General features: G+C 38.0%; 1 protein-coding gene across 1 annotated transcript; it reads right to left on the reverse strand.

Moving 5' to 3' along the window:
• Nucleotides 1–1506: 1506 nt before the first annotated feature.
• Nucleotides 1507–18767, reverse strand: LOC117291506 (hsp90 co-chaperone Cdc37-like). The gene is made up of 9 exons (XM_033773252.1): nt 18663–18767; nt 16647–16780; nt 15511–15580; nt 14184–14279; nt 13041–13313; nt 10456–10571; nt 9133–9253; nt 4801–4878; nt 1507–3423 (listed from the first exon to the last, which is right to left on the reverse strand). The coding sequence occupies exons 1-9, from the start codon at nt 18693–18695 to the stop codon at nt 3202–3204; spliced, it is 1143 nt and encodes a 380-aa protein (XP_033629143.1). The 5' UTR covers nt 18696–18767; the 3' UTR covers nt 1507–3201.
• Nucleotides 18768–19853: the final 1086 nt, after the last annotated feature.

Here is a 19853-nt window from a genome sequence, read left to right on the forward strand (position 1 = left end):
TTACAAGGCTTATATAGCCTTGTGAAATGTTTACAAGGCTTGTGAAATGTTTACACAAGGCTACAGGCTTGTGAAGTGTTTACAAGGCTACAGCCTTGTGAAATGTTTACAAAGCTATAGCCTTGTGAAATGTGTACAAGACTTGTGAAATAATATAGCGTTATGAAATGTTTACAGGGCTAATAGCCTTATGAAATGTTTAGAAGGCTATAGCCTTATGAAATGTGTACAAGGGTATAGCCTTGCGAAGTGTTTACAAGGCTTATATAGCCTTGTGAAATGTTTACAAGGCCTTGTGAAATGTTTATAAGGCTATAGCCATATGAAAGTTGTACAAGGCTTAGCCTTGTGAAATGTTTACAAGGCTTGTGAAATGTTATAGCCTTGTGAAATGTTTGAAATGAAATGTGTACAAGGCTATAGCCTTGTGATATGTTTACAAAGCTACAGCCTTGTGAAATGTTTACAAAGCTATAGCCTTGTAAAATGTGTACAAGGCTTGTGAAATGTTATAGCGTTATGAAATGTTTACAGGGCTTATAGCCCTATGATATGTGTACAAGGCTATAGTCTTGCGAAATGTTTACAAGGCTATAGTCTTGCGAAGTGTTTACAAGGCTTATTTATAGCCTTGTGAAATGTTTATAAGGCTATAGCCTTATGAAATGTGTACAAGGGTATAGCCTTGTGAAATGTTTATAAGGCTAAATGAAATGTTTACAAGGCTATAGCCTTGCGAAGTGTTTACAAGGCTTATATAGCCTTGTGAAATGTTTACAAGGCTTGTGAAATGTTTACCTGGATTTGGTAACTATAATCTTCTCCCAAATATTAAGAGTAACCAAGTCAGTCTAACTTCTTAGAGCTGCTTCAACACAAAATTAAGCCAAGTACAAAACAATTTTGCTTACCACTTAAAGCCATAATCTTGCGAAGTGTTTACAAGGCTTATATAGCCTTGTGAAATGTTTACAAGGCTTGTGAAATGTTTACACAAGGCTATGTATAGCCTTGTACACTTTTTCGAGTGAAACTTTCACAAGGCTATATTTATAGCCTTGTACACTTTTTTGAAATGTTTACAAGGCTGCCTTGTGAAATGTTTACAAGGCTATATAGCCTTGTGAAATGCTTTCACAAGGCTATATATATAGCCTTGTACACTTTTTTGTAATGTTTACAAGGCTATATAGCCTTGTGAAATGCTTTCACAAGGCTATATATATAGCCGTGTACACTTTTTTGAGGGAAAAGCCTTGTGTATTTTTTCCATCGAAAAGTTCACAAGGCTATACTTTTTCCATCGAAAAGTTCACAATGTGAACAAGGCCTTGTGTAGTTAGCAAATTTTGCTTGAAATGTGAACAAGGCCTTGTGTAGGTAGCAAATTTTGCTTGAAATGTGAACAAGGCCTTGTTGTGTACTTAGCAAAATTTGCTTGAAAATGTGAACAAGGCTTGTGTACTGTGATTTGCGTCAGAAAAAGGGTGAAATTTGATAAAACCATTTTTCTTATTGATGGAATAATTTGGTTCATTTATTATTATACAAAATGCGCACAGTTACATGTCTAATTTATAAATTGTCAGTGTTACATGTGTGTTGGTTTTTATGCACAACCTCAGGGGCTTTAGTTTGGAGTGAAAACATTAACTAATTAATTACATTGGCTTCAAGCAAGGCGAGTGAATTATTAATTAAGACATAAACTGTAGAGTTAATTGAATTCAATACAGAGGTAGGACCAATTTCATGTCTCTGCTTAACGTAGGGTAACAATAGCGGTAACTGTCGAGGCTTATTCAAGGTTTAAACAGTGACCATCTGTGCAATACCATCAGGGCCACCTGCAAGCGCCAAATTTCTGCACTAGCCTTGTAAGCGTAGAATACCTAGTAAGGTGAGAGTCACTTGCAGCCAAATTTCGCCGCTAACCTGTGAAATAAGCACAGAATTCCCTGCTTCAGTAAGCGCCGATTCTGTGCTTACGGTAAGCAGAGCCATGAAATTAGGCCAAGATCAGGATTTTAACTGGTTAAACATTCATTCTGTTTAAATGGTATTCAAAACATAATTATTGACATGAACAAAAGTGTATTTACAAATCATTAGAACAATACCAGTGTAAATGCCTGTCAAACTCTAACGGATAAGAAGACTTGAAACAGGAATTTGACTACAAAAGAAACAGAAACAAGAAATGGTTTAACAGTTATACTAAATCAGTGATTTTTAGAGCTATATGTATGTTTAAAAAAACAAACATATTTGCACGGATACATCAACAAAATGTTACTTTTGAGAGACCGTTCATTTCCGCATAACCATTACCATGCGTACAGACATGGTTTTACTGTTGAGTTTTTGAGAAAAAAAAAAAATATTGTAAAAGTGTCAGAAAAAGAAACATGGGTTATGTTGAACGCCTTTTGAAATTGAAAACCCTGCAATTTCCTGCTTTTTCGAGTTCTGCTGAAAAATTCCATGGGCGACCCATGTCCCCAGGGATTTGAAGCTGTGACCTCTGGAATAACGTGCAAGTGCTCAAACAACTGAGCTATCTAACCACAGGCTTGGCAGCCTCCCTACTGTTGTCAATATCTTTGTTCAAGGGGGTCAGTCAGAAGCCACTTAACCTTTGTCAACATGCACAAGTTACATACATTAGAAGACATCTATATTACATCACGTACGTCAAACTACTCTAATAACAAAACAGTATTGGTTTTAACAGGCATGTATGCTTCGCTTTTGAAAGGCAAGGGGCACCAAGGCATTTTCTCCTTTTTAATTTTCTACTGGACCATTTCAAGGGAACAAAGGCAATGACCAGGAGGCATGGAGGCAATTGCCTTTGTTGCCTCCGTGAAGTATCAGGCATGTTTTAAACTAACAAGGTCATAACCAATGAAATTTATCCTTGGAGATCCTTGCTTCCCATTGGCCACAGCGGTTCAAGGAGGCTCGACTTGGAAACAGCCTTTGCGTATTAACACTTCAACTTTGACTGCCATTTCCTACCACCGTTGTGCGATATGGGGTATATTAACTATTCATAAATCGTGGTGACAATGCTAACTTGGTATAGCGCGAGTGGGGCTTCAGTTCAATAATCCCCTTCTTACTGTTTCAGTCTTGTGTCATTGTGTGTGTTTTTACACCATAACGCAGTAGATATCCAGTGGATGTAATGTGTGTAGTTTATACAGATTCATACGTCGGTTCCTCGCTCGCTGCACCTGCATCTCCCTCTGGTCCCTTTTCCTGTTCCCCTGCCTTGCCCTCACTGGCTCCACCCCCTGGTACCCACAGCCCGGAATCAACGCAGCGTTTCATATGATGTTCGGCTTCTGAAGGTTCCATGTCACCAATCATCTTCTGGAGCAATGAGATGTCTTTACTTTCAAAACATGCTTGAAGTTCCTGTACATTGGACAAAGACAACAAATTAATACACAGGTACCTGGATTTGGTAACTATAATCTTCTCCCAAATATTAAGAGTAACCAAGTCATTTAAGGAGGGTCTAACTTCTTGGAGCTGCTTCAACACAAAATTAAGCCAAGTACAAAACAATTTTGCTTACCACTTAAAGCCATCGATGCAATGCAAAATTTGTAATCAGCTTTTCACTATTCTCTCGTGACCCAGATGGCCGATCGATCTCGAACTTCAACAGGTTGGTCAGTTTATGTAATGGTGGATTACATAAGTGTATATTATACTGCCAGCAAGTTTTTTGCAGCAAAACCAATTCTGTAATGTTCCTTGCTTGAAATGCAAAATATTATTTGAATCACCAGATTTTGAATTCGGTGCTCTTAACCACTCGGCCACGGCACTTCCACAGTATGAATAAGGAATACTATGATGCCAAACTATAAAAGACGCTTATCCATCAAACCAGAATTTATACAAAGTTCAGAAAATATATTTCAAGTTTCCTCTCGATTAGTGGGAGTAGGTTTTAAAGAAAGTAACAACTTGTCTTAGATTGTATTTTTCAACTGACGGTGGGAAACTGAGCTGCCCTACAGGACACAAAAGCAAACTTGAATGACTGTACACATCTACACAGCCATGTCATTCAAGCCTGCCTTGTATCCATAATAACTCACCCTGATGGCCAGTTCCTAGGACTATTTTCTAAACTAAGTAGTGCTTGCTCATTGTTAGTGGATAGGTTACCTGCCTGCCATTTCGATTTGCCCGCCGGTCATGTCTATATTTTCTAAAGGTACAAAGTGACATTGAAGCATGTGAAGACAAAGTCGGTTCAATTTGCATGCTCCAAGGAAGGGATTGAGATCCATAACAGTAATAAGGTTTATTATTTGTGTTTTACTTGACACCAGTGTGTGTTTAAGCAATGTACACTCCCCGAGTACTTTCCCTGAGTCCTAACAATAACAATAAAATGGCAATTATATAGTGCCTTATGCTAGGCCTCACAGCACTTAACACAAAACAGAATACAGTAAAGTAAAAAGCAACACATAATACAGAGAATACAAATATAAAACCACTAAGAAAAAAAATGGGGGAAAAGTCCACAGGCATTACTAGGGTGGGCTACACTGTAGCATGCCAGGGAAATTTTATTTTTTTAGATGTCCCTGCCCTGCCTGTGTTTGTGGCACTAATGTTAACCTTGTTTGCTTATCTTAGGCCGTGTCCGAAACGGCGACTTCGGCTACAGCTACGGCTAGATCGCGCGCGTCTGCCTATTCTTCAACACTGGTAGACTCGCTGATTTAGACGTAGTTGTAGCCGAAGTCGTCGTTTCGGACACGGCCTTACCTTGGGAAGAGTTTCAAAGACCTCGACTGGATCCAGCCCACCAGGCCCAAGCCTAGCCTGCCTCTCTCTCTCCATCTCCTACAAACCAGACCACAAACATTGATTTGTTAAAGGCAGTGGACACTATTGGTAATTACTCAAAATAACTATCAGCATAAAACCTTTTTTGGTAATGAGTAAAGGGGAGAGGTTGATAGTTATAAAACATCTTTAGAAACGGCTTTCCTGAAGTAATGTAGTTTTCGAGAAAGAAGTTATTTGATTTTGAGACCTCTGATTTAGAATTTGAGGTCTCAAATTCAAGCATCTGAAAGCACACAACTTCGTGTGACACAGGTTTGTTATTTTATGTATTTTTTAAGATATGATTTTAGATGTTTGGTCCAAAATGAAGACATTTCATCAGTGCGGACTGGGAAAAAAACAATGTTTTTAAAGATTTATTGAGAATTTTGTGAGTTTGGATTTTTGGTCCAAAATGAAAAAAATCGACCATACCAGTATTGTCAAAACTTCCAGATTTGGGGTAAAAAAAATTCCGATGATTTTATGGTTCCAAACGGTACAGGACGGACTACTAAAGACATTTTAATTAGTTGAGACTGGGTAGACAACCATCATTTTTAGATTTATAGAGAATTTTATGAGTTTGGATTTTTGGTCCAAAATGAAAAAAATCGACCATACCAGTTATGGTCAAAATTTTCAGATTTGGGGTCATAAAAATTCTGATGATTTTATGGTTCCAAATGATACAGGACGGACTACTGAAGACATTTTATCAGTTGAGACTGGGTAAACAACCAACATTTTTAGATTCATAGAGAATTTTGTGAGTTTGTATTTTTGGTCCAAAATGAAAAAATCGACCATACCGATATGATCAAAATTTCCAGATTGTGGGTCACACAATTTCCAATGATTTTATGGTTCCAAATGATACTGAAGACATTTTATCAATTGAGACTGGGTAAACAACTAAAATTTTTAGATTTATAGAGAAATTTATGAGTTTTGGTTTTTGGTCCAAAATGAAAAAAATCGACCATACCGGTATGGTAAAAATTTTCAGATTTGGGGTCAAAAAAATTCTGATGATTTTATGGTTCCAAATGATACAGGACGGACTACTGAAGACATTTTATCAGTTGAGACTGGGTAAACAACCAACATTTTTAGATTCATAGAGAATTTTGTGAGTTTGTATTTTTGGTCCAAAATGAAAAAATCGACCATACCGATATGATCAAAATTTCCAGATTGTGGGTCACACAATTTCCAATGATTTTATGGTTCCAAATGATACTGAAGACATTTTATCAATTGAGACTGGGTAAACAACTAAAATTTTTAGATTTATAGAGAAATTTATGAGTTTTGGTTTTTGGTCCAAAATGAAAAAAATCGACCATACCGGTATGGTAAAAATTTTCAGATTTGGGGTCAAAAAAATTCTGATGATTTTATGGTTCCAAATGATACAGGACGGACTACTGAAGACATTTTATCAGTTGAGACTGGGTAAACAACCAACATTTTTAGATTCATAGAGAATTTTGTGAGTTTGTATTTTTGGTCCAAAATGAAAAAATCGACCATACCGGTATGGTCAAAATTTCCAGATTTGGCGTCAAACAATTTCCAATGATTTTATGGTTCCAAATGATACTGAAGACATTTTATCAGTTGAGACTGGGTAAACAACAAATTTTTTTAGATTTGTAGTGAAATTTATGAGTTTGGATTTTTGGTCCAAAATGAAAAAAATCGACCATACCGGTTATGGTCAAAATTTTCAGATTTGGGGTCAAACAATTTCCAATGATTTTATGGTTCCAAATGATACTGAAGACATTTTATCAGTTGAGACTGGGTAAACAACAAAATTTTTTAGATTTGTAGTGAAATTTATGAGTTTGGATTTTTGGTCCAAAATGAAAAAAATCGACCATACCGGTATGGTCGATTTCCAGATTTGGGGTCAAACAATTTCCAATGATTTTATGGTTCCAAATGATACAGGACGGACTACTGAAGACATTTTATCAGTTGAGAATGGGTAAACAACCAAAATTTTTAGATTCATAGAGAATTTTATGAGTTTGGATTTTTGGTCCAAAATGAAAAAATCGACCATACCGGTACGGTCAAAATTTCCAGATTTGGGGTCAAAAAATTTCCAATGATTTTATGGTTCCAAATGATACTGAAGACATTTCATCAGTTGAGACTGGGTAAACAACCAAATTTTTTAGATTTATAGAGAATTTGATGAGTTTGGATTTTTAGTCCAAAATGAAAAAAATCAACCATACCGGTATGGTCAAAATTTTCAGATTTGGGGTCAAACAATTTCCAATGATTGTATGGTTCCAAATGATACTGAAGACATTTTTATCAGTTGAGACTGGGTAAACAACCAACATTTATTAGATTTGTAGTGAATTTTATGAGTTTGGATTTTTGGTGCAAAATGAAAAAAAATCGACCATACCGGCCGGTATGGTCAAAATTTTCAGATTTGGGGTCAACAAATTTCCACTGATTTTATGGTTCCAAATGATACAGGACGGACTACTGAAGACATTGATCAGTGCGAACTGGGTATGAAACCAAAATGTTAAGATTTATTGAGAATTTGGTGCGTTTGAAGTTTTGGTCCAAAATGAAAACAAATCTTCTATGCCGGCATGGTCAAAATTTTCAGATTTGGGGTCAAAAAATTTCCTATGATTTTATGAGTTTGGATTTTTGGTCCAAAATGAAAAAAATCGACCATACGGTATGGTAAAAATTTCCAGATTTGGGGTCAAACAATTTCCAATGATTTTATGGTTCCAAATGATACTGAAGACATTTTATCAGTTGAGACTGGGTAAACAACCAAAATTTTTAGATTTGTAGTGAATTTTATGAGTTTGGATTTTTGGTCCAAAATGAAAAAAATCTACCATACCGGTATGGTCAAAATTTCCAGATTTTGGGTCAAACACTTTCCAATGATTTTATGGTTCCAAATGATACTGAAGACATTTTATCAGTTGAGACTGGGTAAACAACCAACATTTTTAGATTTATAGAGAATTTTATGAGTTTGGATTTTTGGTCCAAAATGAAAAAAAATCGACCAACCGGTAATGGTCAAAATGTTCAGATTTGGGGTCAAAAATTGTCCGATGATTTTATGGTTCCAAACAATAAAGGACGGGCTACTGAAGCCATTTCATCAGTTGAGACTAAGTAAACAACCAATTTTGTTGATTTATAGAGAATTTTTTGAGTTTGGATTTTTGGTCCAAAATGAAAAAAATCTACCATACCGGTATGGTCAAAATTTTCAGATTTGGGGTCAAAAATTTTCGATGATTTTATGGTTCCAAATGATACTGAAGACATTTTATCAGTTGAGAGTGGGTAAACAACCAAAATTTTTAGATTTATAGACAATTTTGTGAGTTTGGATTTTTGGTCCAAAATGAACAAAATCGACCATCGGTATGGTCAAAATTTCCAGATTTGGGGTCAAAAAATTTCTGATGACTTTATGGTTCCAAATGATACAGGACGGACTACTGAAGACATTTTATCAGCTGAGACTGGCTAAACAACAAATTTTTTAAAATTTATAGAGAATTTTATGAGTTTGGATTTTTGGTCCAAAATGAACAAAATCGACCATACCAGTATGGTCAAAATTTCCAGATTTGGGGTCAAAAAATTTCTGATGACTTTATGGTTCTAAATGATACAGGACGGACTACTGAAGACATTTTATCAGTTGAGACTGGGTAAACAATCAAAATTTTTAGATGTATTGAGAATTTTGTGAGTTGGGGTATTTGGCCCCAACCGAAAACAAATCTGCCATGCCGGCATGATCAAATTTTCAGATTTAAGCTGAATTTGTTTGGGTGACTTTATGGTTCCAAATGATAGATAACTGACTACTGAAGACATTTCCTCAGTGCGGATTTGGTAGGCCTTATACAACCAAAATTTTTAGATTTAAAGAGAATTTTCTGAGTTTAGACTTTTGGGTACAAAATGAAAAAAATGTCAAAATTTTTAGTTTTTGGGTCAAAAATTTTGTAATTTTATGGCTTTAAATGATACAGAACGGACTACTGTCGACATGTTTAACCAGTCAATAATCTTCACACACTTAATTATTCAGCTACCAAGGAGATTCTTTTTCAACAAAATTAAGCTTTACAAGGCAAAACATCATGTCACGACATTTGTGAACGGTATCTTGTTTTTTGGTGTTTTTTTTGCGTAGCAACATTTTTCCGGAAGCAGTGTTTCCTGTGAAAATGTAGTTCTGGTAATTACCTCATCAGCTTCTTTCATTGCTCGGTCAATTCTCTCTTGAGCCTTCTTACGGATCCGTCCCTTAAATAGATTCAACTCCTCATAAAATGACTCCATATACTGTTTATCTGCACTCTTAATCCTAGAGTTGTTAAGAATCAAGTCAAAAGAATAATTATTAACATTTCATACATGAAGTTATACCTTAAAGGCAGTGGACACTATTGGTAACTACTCAAAATAATTATTAGCATAAAACCTTTCTTGGTAACGAGCAATGGGGAGAGGTTGATAATATAAAATATTGTGAGAAACGGCTCCCTCTGAAATGACATAGTTTTCGAGAAAGGAGTAATTTGCCACGAATTTGATTTCGAGACCTCATATATATAGAATTTGAGGTCTCGAAATCAAGCATCTGAAAGCACGGTTTGTTATTTTATGCGTATGTTGAGATACACTGTACACCAAGTGAGAAGGCTGGTCTTTGACAATTACCAATAGTGTTCAGGGTCTTTAAGGCAGTGTTGTAAGTCATTGTTTCTCCAGCCAAGTCAAGTTGGAAGTCATCTTTGCTCAACCAGTCAAATCAGGTCACAAGTCATTTTTGCTCAAATCAAGTCAAGTCACAAACAAGTTACATAATGTTCCTAAGTAAGCCCACTCCTGTGATGCACACACAAGAACATAGATGTAGATGTGACATGCACAGAGTGTGCACATACCTGTAGGTAGGTGCACCAACGTGTTTCGTATCGGTGCAGATTTCAAGTTCAACCTTATGACAAGAGCACTCAAAAAGATCGTCGGCAGTTGTATCGTCGCTGAAGAATCGATTTTGCCACATTTATTTTAAACAAAATGCATTGTCATAAAATGAAAATTAATCAATTCAAGTCTCAACGCTGAAGTCATTTCCCCCCCACACTCTGCTGATCAGAAACACTAGAGCGTGAGTTAGGTGCTCGTAACCACTCATTCACGACCATAGAGTTACACAATGTATATTATAAGAACTAAAAAGCGCACTGGTGATGCTGCTTGCACAAACACGACAGGAATGCAAGGGAGATGCGCGCGCCATTTTGTATGCGCGTTGAATATGAAGTACATATGGAGTTTGTGTACACATTGGAGTTTGTCAACTTACAAATGGCCGCACACAGGGCCACGTAAACACATGCTGTGCGATGCTGACTTGTCAACCTTCAAAATAGTCGCATGCGCGCATGCCAGGCCGCGTATATAGACAGCTCTCTAATTCTTATATATAACTCTATGTCAACGACACACCACAATATATATATGCTACTGCAGGGCTGGATAAAATTCCAGATGACTCACTTTGTGAAGAAAGGCTTGATGCATGATCTTGGATCCCGTTTGAGACTTTTAGCCAGCTCTAATATGAACTGCATGACAATCACCTGGTGGGCTACCTGCTCCATCAGAGCAGTCTTCTGTAGAGACAAAAGAAAAAGTAAAAGCATCGTTAGTCAAAATACCACTACAGTGAAGATAAAAATCCATCCTCCATTGGTGTTAACTTAGTTCATTGACAGCAAAACCATACAGGTACTGCTACATATAAGTCCCTGTTTAGTGCATTGCAAGTATTGTTCAAGTACCTTACCGGATTGGTCAAACAGTAGGGGACTATTTTGTATTACATGGAATCGTTCTTGACTTTGACAATTATTTTGCAGAGTCTTTTATGGCTTGCAAAGCAAGCACAAAGCAGTGGACAGTGCAGCAACATGGTGGTCAAAAAAAAATTCCCAGTACATGGTTGGCAAGAGACTATTTTTTTTTAACACTGAGACTTCTTTGATTCTAAGACACCAATCACATTGCAGATTCTTATGACTTGCGAAGCAAATACAAAGAAGTGGACAGTGCAACAAGATTATGTGTGTATGTTACATCCAGGCTATTTTCAGCAAAAAAACACGTTTTGACTATTTCAAAGAAATTACTAACGTAAGTGCTTTTTAGGAGATACAACATTTTGCACTAATTGGATGAAATAAAAAACAGCAGTTACCAGCAAAAAGGAAGACACAAGTTGTAAATTTATACCAAACGTCTCCATAAAATTATTCTTCGAAATTATATCAAAATTTAATTTGCTGTAAATTTGAACTCAAAGTAGTCTTATTTATGCTAAATGATCACCCTTTCTCCTTTCCGTTTCATCTTGGCCATCTCTTTGTCAGTGTAGCGTCCTGATCTAGAAGCGACACGGAGGCGCTTTTGAAACTTGAGCTGTGCATGACAGTGCGGAATAATTGAATAGCTCAGGGTTACTGTGTTAAATTATAAACTAGAGACTTAAACGTATGTTTCTTTCTAGTTTAAGTAGAGCCCTTCCAAATCAACCTGCTGAGGTTGTTTTTCAATCCCATAATTCCTGGTTAATCTCTGGGATCAAGTGAGTGATAAACCTAATGGATCAATGTATATTTGGTCTACTTGTCAGGTAGAGTTTGTTCTTAGAGAACTGTCTTGCTTTATTTTACTACCGCAGAGTAGATGTTAGGGGTTTGGGAGACTTCTCAGTTCTGAAAAGAACTGTCCTGCTTTTTTAACTATTACCCGGATGGATGGTATAGAAAATAGGCTGGGACTGCTACTTTAGCTTATATAGGATCGTGATTAACTGTACTACCGCAGAGTCAGTTCTTAAATTGGTCTCAACGTTTCAACTAGCTTGCTCTAGTCATCGTCAGGAGACTAAAGCAACACAGTTCTCTATGAACAAACTCGACCTGGCAAGTAGATACACACATGGTGTTACCGCAAACCAAACATACATTGATACCTCACCATGCAATGCCTCAAATCCTAATGGATCAAGGAAAATAATCTCACACATGACACAAGCCAGTTAGAACTGCATTATGTTATCAGGCTTGTCTGATTATCAGTCTCTCTTGGACAAGCTTCCTTTAATTATCACTAGAAGAACTCATAAACGAAAAATCAAGGGATAATTCCATGGCTGTTCGGTTCCTTATTGATGTTTGCTTAGCAACCATAATAAAGATTTCAAGCAATGCAGTTTAAAACAACACAATGTGTAATAATGTGAAGCGCTTTGGGACGCCCTCCGGGTGTGAAAAGTGCAATATAAAAACGGGTTATTATTATTATTTTTATTATGATTATTATAATTAACTCATTCCAACATTTGAGGTCCAAACACATAAATATTGCAGAAACGAACTTCTGTTTCAGTAAGGATACATGAATGTAGATAGAGTTTGTGGTGGTAGTGCGTTGAATTAAGACCAGTCACACGTTGTTCATGTGGCTTGATATTTTCGCTGGTAACTTTGCATAATTATGTTGTGCTTAGCTACTTCTGGTGCTTGTAAGAAGCTGTATGAAATTGGAACTGCTTAAACACACAAAATAGCTAAGCACAACAAAACTATGGTTACCAGAGGTTATCAGCCAAACTACATGTACAATGTCGCGTGTACAATTTGTGACTGGTATCTTGCTCGTTTCTGCTTAGCAGACAATTGCTAATAGCAATGTTTTCTGCTTAAGCAGTTCTATCAAATTGGGCCCAGTTTAGCTCTCTTCATCTTCTCCTAAATTAAGGAGTTGCGTAAAAATCTCCTCTACAAAAGGTAAAAACACATCTGGTGCATGGATTACTATGCAGGGTATCCAATAGCCTAAACATCTGACGCCACACTTTGAGGCTCGTGAATTTTGCCACAGTTCCGCTGAGCCCACGTACATAGTCACCAATGACCTTGCATCATTTCACATGGCCTTCCTGAGATTTGCAGTTAAATCTGAGGTTCAAGTATATAAACAAACCAATACTTGTCCTTCGGATAAAGACAGGGGATCAGTCAAGGGATCCAGTTACTGGAGTCAATCAATGAAGAAAGAAAACAAACACCAAAACTTACGTCTTCAACTTGAAGATCAATGGCCCAGATGACAAGATAGTTGGCCGTTTCCTCACACACAAGCTCCATGTGATCCTGAAGGAAGGCCCCAGAGTCATCCCACTTCTTATGCATACCGTACTTCTTAATGTTCTTCTCGTGCTTCTTGACAAAGGTGGCCTGTCTCTCACTCCTCTCTTCCTCAGTTAGATCTTCAGCCTTGGGGGCGTCTTTGTTGATGCGTGTTTTGCTGAAGCCGTCCTTACTCAGTGTGTCCACATTCCATGGGGTGAGCTAGAGTTTGGGGGGAAAAAACAGCGATAACATTCACATACACTTTATATTGTGAGAATGTATATCAACTATTTGTTAGGGAATCCCCTTTCCAATGATTTTTATCACTGAGCATCGAGGCCCAATATCATGGAACTGCTTCAGCAGAAAATATTGCTCAATGATTTTATGCTTAGCAGAAATGAGCAGGATATATACCAGTCCAGGTGTTTTGGCTAGTAACCCTGTACTGGTAAGCATAAGATTTGTTGTGCTTAGCTACGTTTGTGCTTAAGCAACTCTATGAAATTGGGCCCAGGTAAAATGTGTATGCACAAATAAACCGTAAACAGCAATATTATTTTCTGAAAGAGAACAATAACGCCGCATTTTATGATAACGTCGATTGTCTTTACTTTGTTTGTTCTGAAGCTTAATAATAGGGGTGGGCTCAAAAAAATTGGGGACTCCTGGAGCAAAGTGGTTGAAGATCATTATGACGACACCGTTTCCGTTCCTAATAATGCATGTTACTTCCGATAACAGCCTAGTTAGTGTAGATTCTTTCCTATCAACAGAAAAAAACTATGGTTCAGAAGAAAACTGAAGAAATCATGACAGTGGGTTGTGTTAAGTGTGACTTTCTTTTAGCTCTTTACAGATACAGTAATTCTGAATTGAGGTGTGCGATCGCACCCGTACGCCATCGCACGCTTAAAATCTGTCACATGAGTGCGAACAATCACACGCACGATCTTCTGAAAATGCACGCCTGGGCTTGCCATTCAGTTTTGGCGTAATCATGCTACATATAGTTTGTGTGTTTTTCCACACGCCTGCGATTTTTAAATCACGACTGCATATATTAAGTCAAATATTTGTGAGACCTACCTTCTCTTTATTTTCTAACTCCGCTTCCTTCTCCCTCCATTTTTTGTTTTGTAATTCAAGATCTTGGAGTTCACTCTGAATCTTGGCAAGTTTTTCCTGTTGGAATTAAAACACACAACAGATCAATATCGTACTTCATTGAAATGTGTAAATCATTTATATTGCTACCAGTACTCTCTTCCCAACCGGCCTGTACAATACAATACCACGAGTGACAGTGGAGGCCAAGTCCACCGTACACAAAACGTGAGGTTTCCTCGGGCACCTCACGTTTACCTGAAAGGTTTGATACTTTCGTGGTAAACAGGGCCCAATTTCATAGAGCTGCTAAGCACAAAAATTTGCTTAGCATGAAATTTCTTTCTTGATAAAAACAGGATTACCAACAACATTTCTATTTGTTGCTTATTGCTTGTTACTAGTAATCAGCTGTTATTTGCTTATCCTAAAAATCACATGGAAATTTGGTTAGTAATCCTGTTGTTATCAAGGAAGAAATTTCATGCTAAGCAAATTTTCGTGCTTAGCAGCTCTATGAAATTGGGCCCAGATGGTACACAGAATGGTGTTGGCAGGTACCCTTAATAAGCATAATCTTATTGTATTTTTGACGATAACTAGAATCTTATTGTATATTTGATGATGACTAGAGCAAGCTAGTCGAAACGTTGAGACCAATTCAGAACTGACTCCGGGGTAGTACAGTTAATTACGATCCTATAAGCTTAAGTAGTAGTCCAGTCTATTTTCTATACCTGTACCATCCGCCCTGGTAATAGTTAAAAAGCAGGACAGTTCTTTTCAGAACTGAGAAGTCTCCCGAACCTCTGATTATCTACTCCGCGGCAGTAGAATAAAGCAAGACAGTTCTCTAAGAACAAACTCTACCTGGCAAGTAGATACACACATGGTGTTACCGAAAACCAAATATACATTGATACCTCACCATGCAATGCCTCAAATCCTATATAATCTTATTGTACAAAAATTAGCTAAGTTTAGCTAATTTGTTTTGCATGTGTGCAGCTCTATGAAATTAGGCCCAGGGGGTGGGTTTAACAAAGAGTTAAGACTTGTCTTATCTCTAGTTAAGACGAGTTACTCGTCCTAACTTAGGACTAGCCTTAAGTTTTTAATATCTCCTACATGTAGGACTAGTCCCAAGTTAGGACTAGTCCCAACTCTTTGTGAAATCGACCCCAGGTCTGTCATAAAATCAGTAAAATCTTGAGAATATGAACAATGGCTTTTGTTCCTAGTCACCCTTGTTGTGCAGTTTTAATCCAACATGCCTTACATAAAGTATGTATTATGTTGTCCATTATACCTGTTCAGTGTCTCCAGATGTCTTGAGCTCTTCCAGTTGTTTTTTTGTCTGTTCAAGTTTCACCTTGGCCCTGAGGAGCAACAAAGCGCAAAGCAAGAGTGAATTAACATTCTACCTTCATAAAAAGACAATAATTAAAAAATGCAGTGAGGTTTTCAGTAACACTGTGTGCATGAAAGTTGGTCTCCGTGAGTTGTGGTGGTTCTGAAAGATTTGTTGGTTCTTTAAATGGAGGCCTGGGAGTGCCCTTAGCCCCCAATTGTCTAAGAAGTGTTGTCACCAGAGGTTTTTTTAAACCGATTATTTTTACACCTCAGGCTAGTCTTGCTCAAGGCAGTCGCTTTATTCGCTCCGAAAAGACGCCGCTGTAAACCCACCCGTATACCCCGTGCGTGGTGCGTGCAATCACGCCGCATGACCCACCCGTATACGACTGTCACATCGTACGAATACTGTGCACACAAGTCATCCGCACTCGTACCACTAACCGCATGCGGAGGCCGTCAGGCCGACAGCCTTGTCGGGTCTGTAACTTCCGGGTTTAATGTGTTGTATTGAAAAATTTCCACAAGTGGAAAAAATTGGAGGGGCTCTCGGATATATGCTAGTATGCAGCCCATGAATATGTATATCTTTCGTCAGACCTATCAGACAACACAGGATGTGAGGCAAATGAATTATTCATTTTGCTGCCAATCAAGCACGCCTATTATGCTCGCTGAGCGTCCGTGTTGGTGGTGTGTGATGTAGACATGTCTCGTCTTTCGCGGGTATTATGGTAATGAGCTGACCGTGGGAACTCTTCGCTTATTATAGTAATGAGGTCAGTGGCTTCAACACAGACCCTACAAGGCTGTCGGCCTGACGGCCTCCGCATGCGGATAGTGTACGGGGGCATCGTGTCGTGCGATGTTACGCACAGTGAATACAGGTGGGTTTTTATACAGCGGCGGTCTTTTTTCGGAGTGAATAATTCGACTGCCTTGAGCAAGGCTAACCTCAGGCAAGCAGCAAAGCGAGGTCCGGAGTTCTTGCACTTAAGGCGTTTAGCCGAGGTCCAGGGGGGTGCAACTCCCAGAACCAAGACAGCCACAACCATTTTTTCCAAATTCAGATTAGGTGGATATAGCACTCACTGCAAAGACTGACAGGCGACACTTTCCTTCTCCTTCCTGGCTTCTTCCTCTCGATCCATCCGAGCCTGATGCCGCCATCTGAAGAGACTTGGCGTGTCTATGTTTGGATGTGTTTCATCTTCATCATCAGAGACCTGAAGAAATCAGACAAACCGGATCAGGGACTATGTTACATGGCAGTGCGGCTGAGCGTATGCGCTAAATGAGCTAATGGCGGGCATTGTAAACGGACAATGCACACGCACTGCCTTGTAACACCCCTTTAACAGAATGGTCCAACTCGACCGTGGCTTGGCAGTTCGTCAATCCAATAGGCTGGTCTTGCGGTTCAGCGCTACCTGCGGTTCAGCGCTTGGTGACCAAAACATAAAGCGTTGAACATATTGGGAGGTCCAAATTTTCAACCTGGAAAATTTGTGACGGTTTCGCTCCAGGGTCTGGTAAGTTTTTGTCTTTTTTCTTCAAAATATTTTCTCAATTGTGTTTTTGAGTGTTATTCATTAGACTTACACTCAAGTTTAGACATTAAGGATTAAAGGGAAGGTACACGCTTGGGAATTGTCAAAGACCAGTCTTCTCACTTGGTGTATCCCATCATAAGCATAAAATAACAAGCCTGTGAAAATTTGGGCTCAATCGGTCATCGAAGTTGCAAGAAAATGATGAATGAAAAAACACCCTAGTTGGAAGAATTTGTGTGCTTTCAGATAGGAATAAAAGACAGCTAAAAGTCTTTTATTATTTTAGTGAGAAGTTACCTCTTTCTCAAAAACTACGTTGCTTCAGAGGAGGTTGTTTCCAATGCTCGTTACCAAGTCAATGTTCGTTACCAAGTTTGTGTTCCTAGAATGTGTGTCATGATTTTTTTAAAGTGGTAAAAATTTAGCAAATCTGTGGACTAGACCATTTCGGCCATTAATGTACATGTACATTCAAATTTGGCTCGTAACCCTCCGTCTCCACCGCCGGGAGGAATGCAGGAGGGTTATCGACCCTCATATGTTTCCCCAACTTTGATTCCAGTTTACTGCGAGACTGTGCAAGCTCCACCAGCGACAGAAGCTCTGCTGTTTACTCACGGTCTGTATTTTCGTCAGGCTTAATCATACTGAGAATAAAGTTTCCTGTCGTAGTTTATGCTCACATGTTTATAAAATGGTCAAAGAGTTGGTATAAATCACTAGTGCATTATTATGCCAACAATCAAATGAGTCTAAGAAACATTATTTTTTATTAACTGCAGACTGTAATCAATTCTAATAAACGTAATCAATAATATGTCTACATTAGAGAGAAAATATAAATTTTACTTGTTGGACCAGATTGTCTTTTTTTGCCGCTCGAAAGAATCTCGTAACCCTCCGGCCTGGCAGCCGTCGGGAGGAGGGTTACATTATCGCAACTATCGTCGGACAATTTGTCCGACGGACGAGTTGTCTGACTCTGACCATGGAGGAAATTTATTCTTCCATGCTCTGACATTCGTTTGTTCGGTTACACACCTATATTCCGACACCCCTATGTTCCAACACCCCTATGTTATGTTACGACAACTCAGCCTATATTCCGACATCCCTATGTTTCTGATACCCCTATATTCCGACCAGAACACAAAATATTGGTGCAGGTTGTTCGGGTCGTTGAAATAAGGTATTAAAATTAATGTCGGAATATTATAGGGGTGTCAAGGCCTATGTAAGGGTGTCGGAACAGAACATTACATCATAGGGGTGTCAGAATATAGGTTGAGTTGTCGGAACATAGCGGTGTCGAAACATAGATAGGGGTGTTGGAACATTAGGGATGATACAGAGCAGTCACCGTTTCGTTTGTTCATAACTTCATTCATGTGATTCGTTCGATGTCCGTGAATTGGACACATGGCTTTCCTTTGTTATTTAATTGTACAATGCGTTCTAACAATGTTTTTTCTTGTATCTCACAACATAACATGCTTCCTAAAAAGAAAAGAAAATAGATAGTAAACCCTCTCAATAAACAAACATGATTTCTTACCTCAATATTATCCCATTTGCTGTAGTCCACCATCTTTGCACAGTTTGAGCACTTCCACTTTTTAGCACGTCTTTTGTGTTCTGACTGTGCTAAGACGACCGTTTCATGAAATAGCATACAACGATGGTAAAGTGTACGTGCGTTTTACCTCAACCACATATCAACATACAACAGCCGTTGCTTGGAACATTTCGAGAATATTCTCACATATCAAATGCACTGCGCGATAGCAATGGAAATTCCAATGGAACAAAACAGTAATCACCGCCCGACCTAGAAAATGTTAGGGCTCATATCACGGTAGTTTCTAGAACTTAGAAGTAGCCCCGACCCACTATTATATTTCTCCTTGAAAATAAAACGTTAAAAACAAGGTCAATTAAATATAACACAATATATTTTTCATCATTCTTTGAGTCAGAATAGTAAAGGCTGAAATTCATCTTTGATAGGGCAATTGAACCATGGAGGTATACTCCATGATTGAACATGCTTCATTTTACAAAGGAGAGGGCGTGTTCTGTGTGGCTCCTTGTATACATGGAGGAAAATTGAACGTTGGTCACTTTGTACCCAAGTCACTTCATACCCAATCACCCAACTTGGGTATGAAGTGACTCAAGTCATAGAGCAATATATATAGCGGTATGCTTCGTACCCAAATCACTTCATACCCATTTTTTTCTCTTTTTTTCTTCAGTCAACATACATCACTTCCCTATATGCAAACAAAGTTCTGTGTCAAAATGTAGCTTGATTGACAAGTGATTTGGAGCAATTCTTACTCACTTTGGAACTTCTGTTAGTTTATCTCACTATTTTGTGAACATCTTAAAGACCCACCTTGATATTTTTATTCAATTATGTGAACCAAGAACTTGATGGATGGCGCTTTATTATTTTAAATTATTATGTTTTGTTGTGTTAAAGAGTTCTAGGTGCATTTCTAAACTGTGAGACACAAATTTGTGCACCAAGTTTTTTTCATTTTTTTTTCTTCATTTTTCTCTTGCAACTTTGACGACCAATCGAGTCAAAATTGTCACGTTTTTTTAAAAATTGTATGCATGTGTTGGGTTGCACCAAGAGAGAATACTGGTCTTTGACAAAACCAATTGTGTCCATTGCCTTTAAATAAACTAAGAAATAAATACACAAAACATAACAAGAAAACAAAAAAATACCCAATGA

This window comes from Asterias rubens, chromosome 6 (genome assembly GCF_902459465.1).
Source record: "Asterias rubens chromosome 6, eAstRub1.3, whole genome shotgun sequence".
In the NCBI taxonomy this organism is placed as follows: Eukaryota; Metazoa; Echinodermata; class Asteroidea; order Forcipulatida; family Asteriidae; genus Asterias; species Asterias rubens.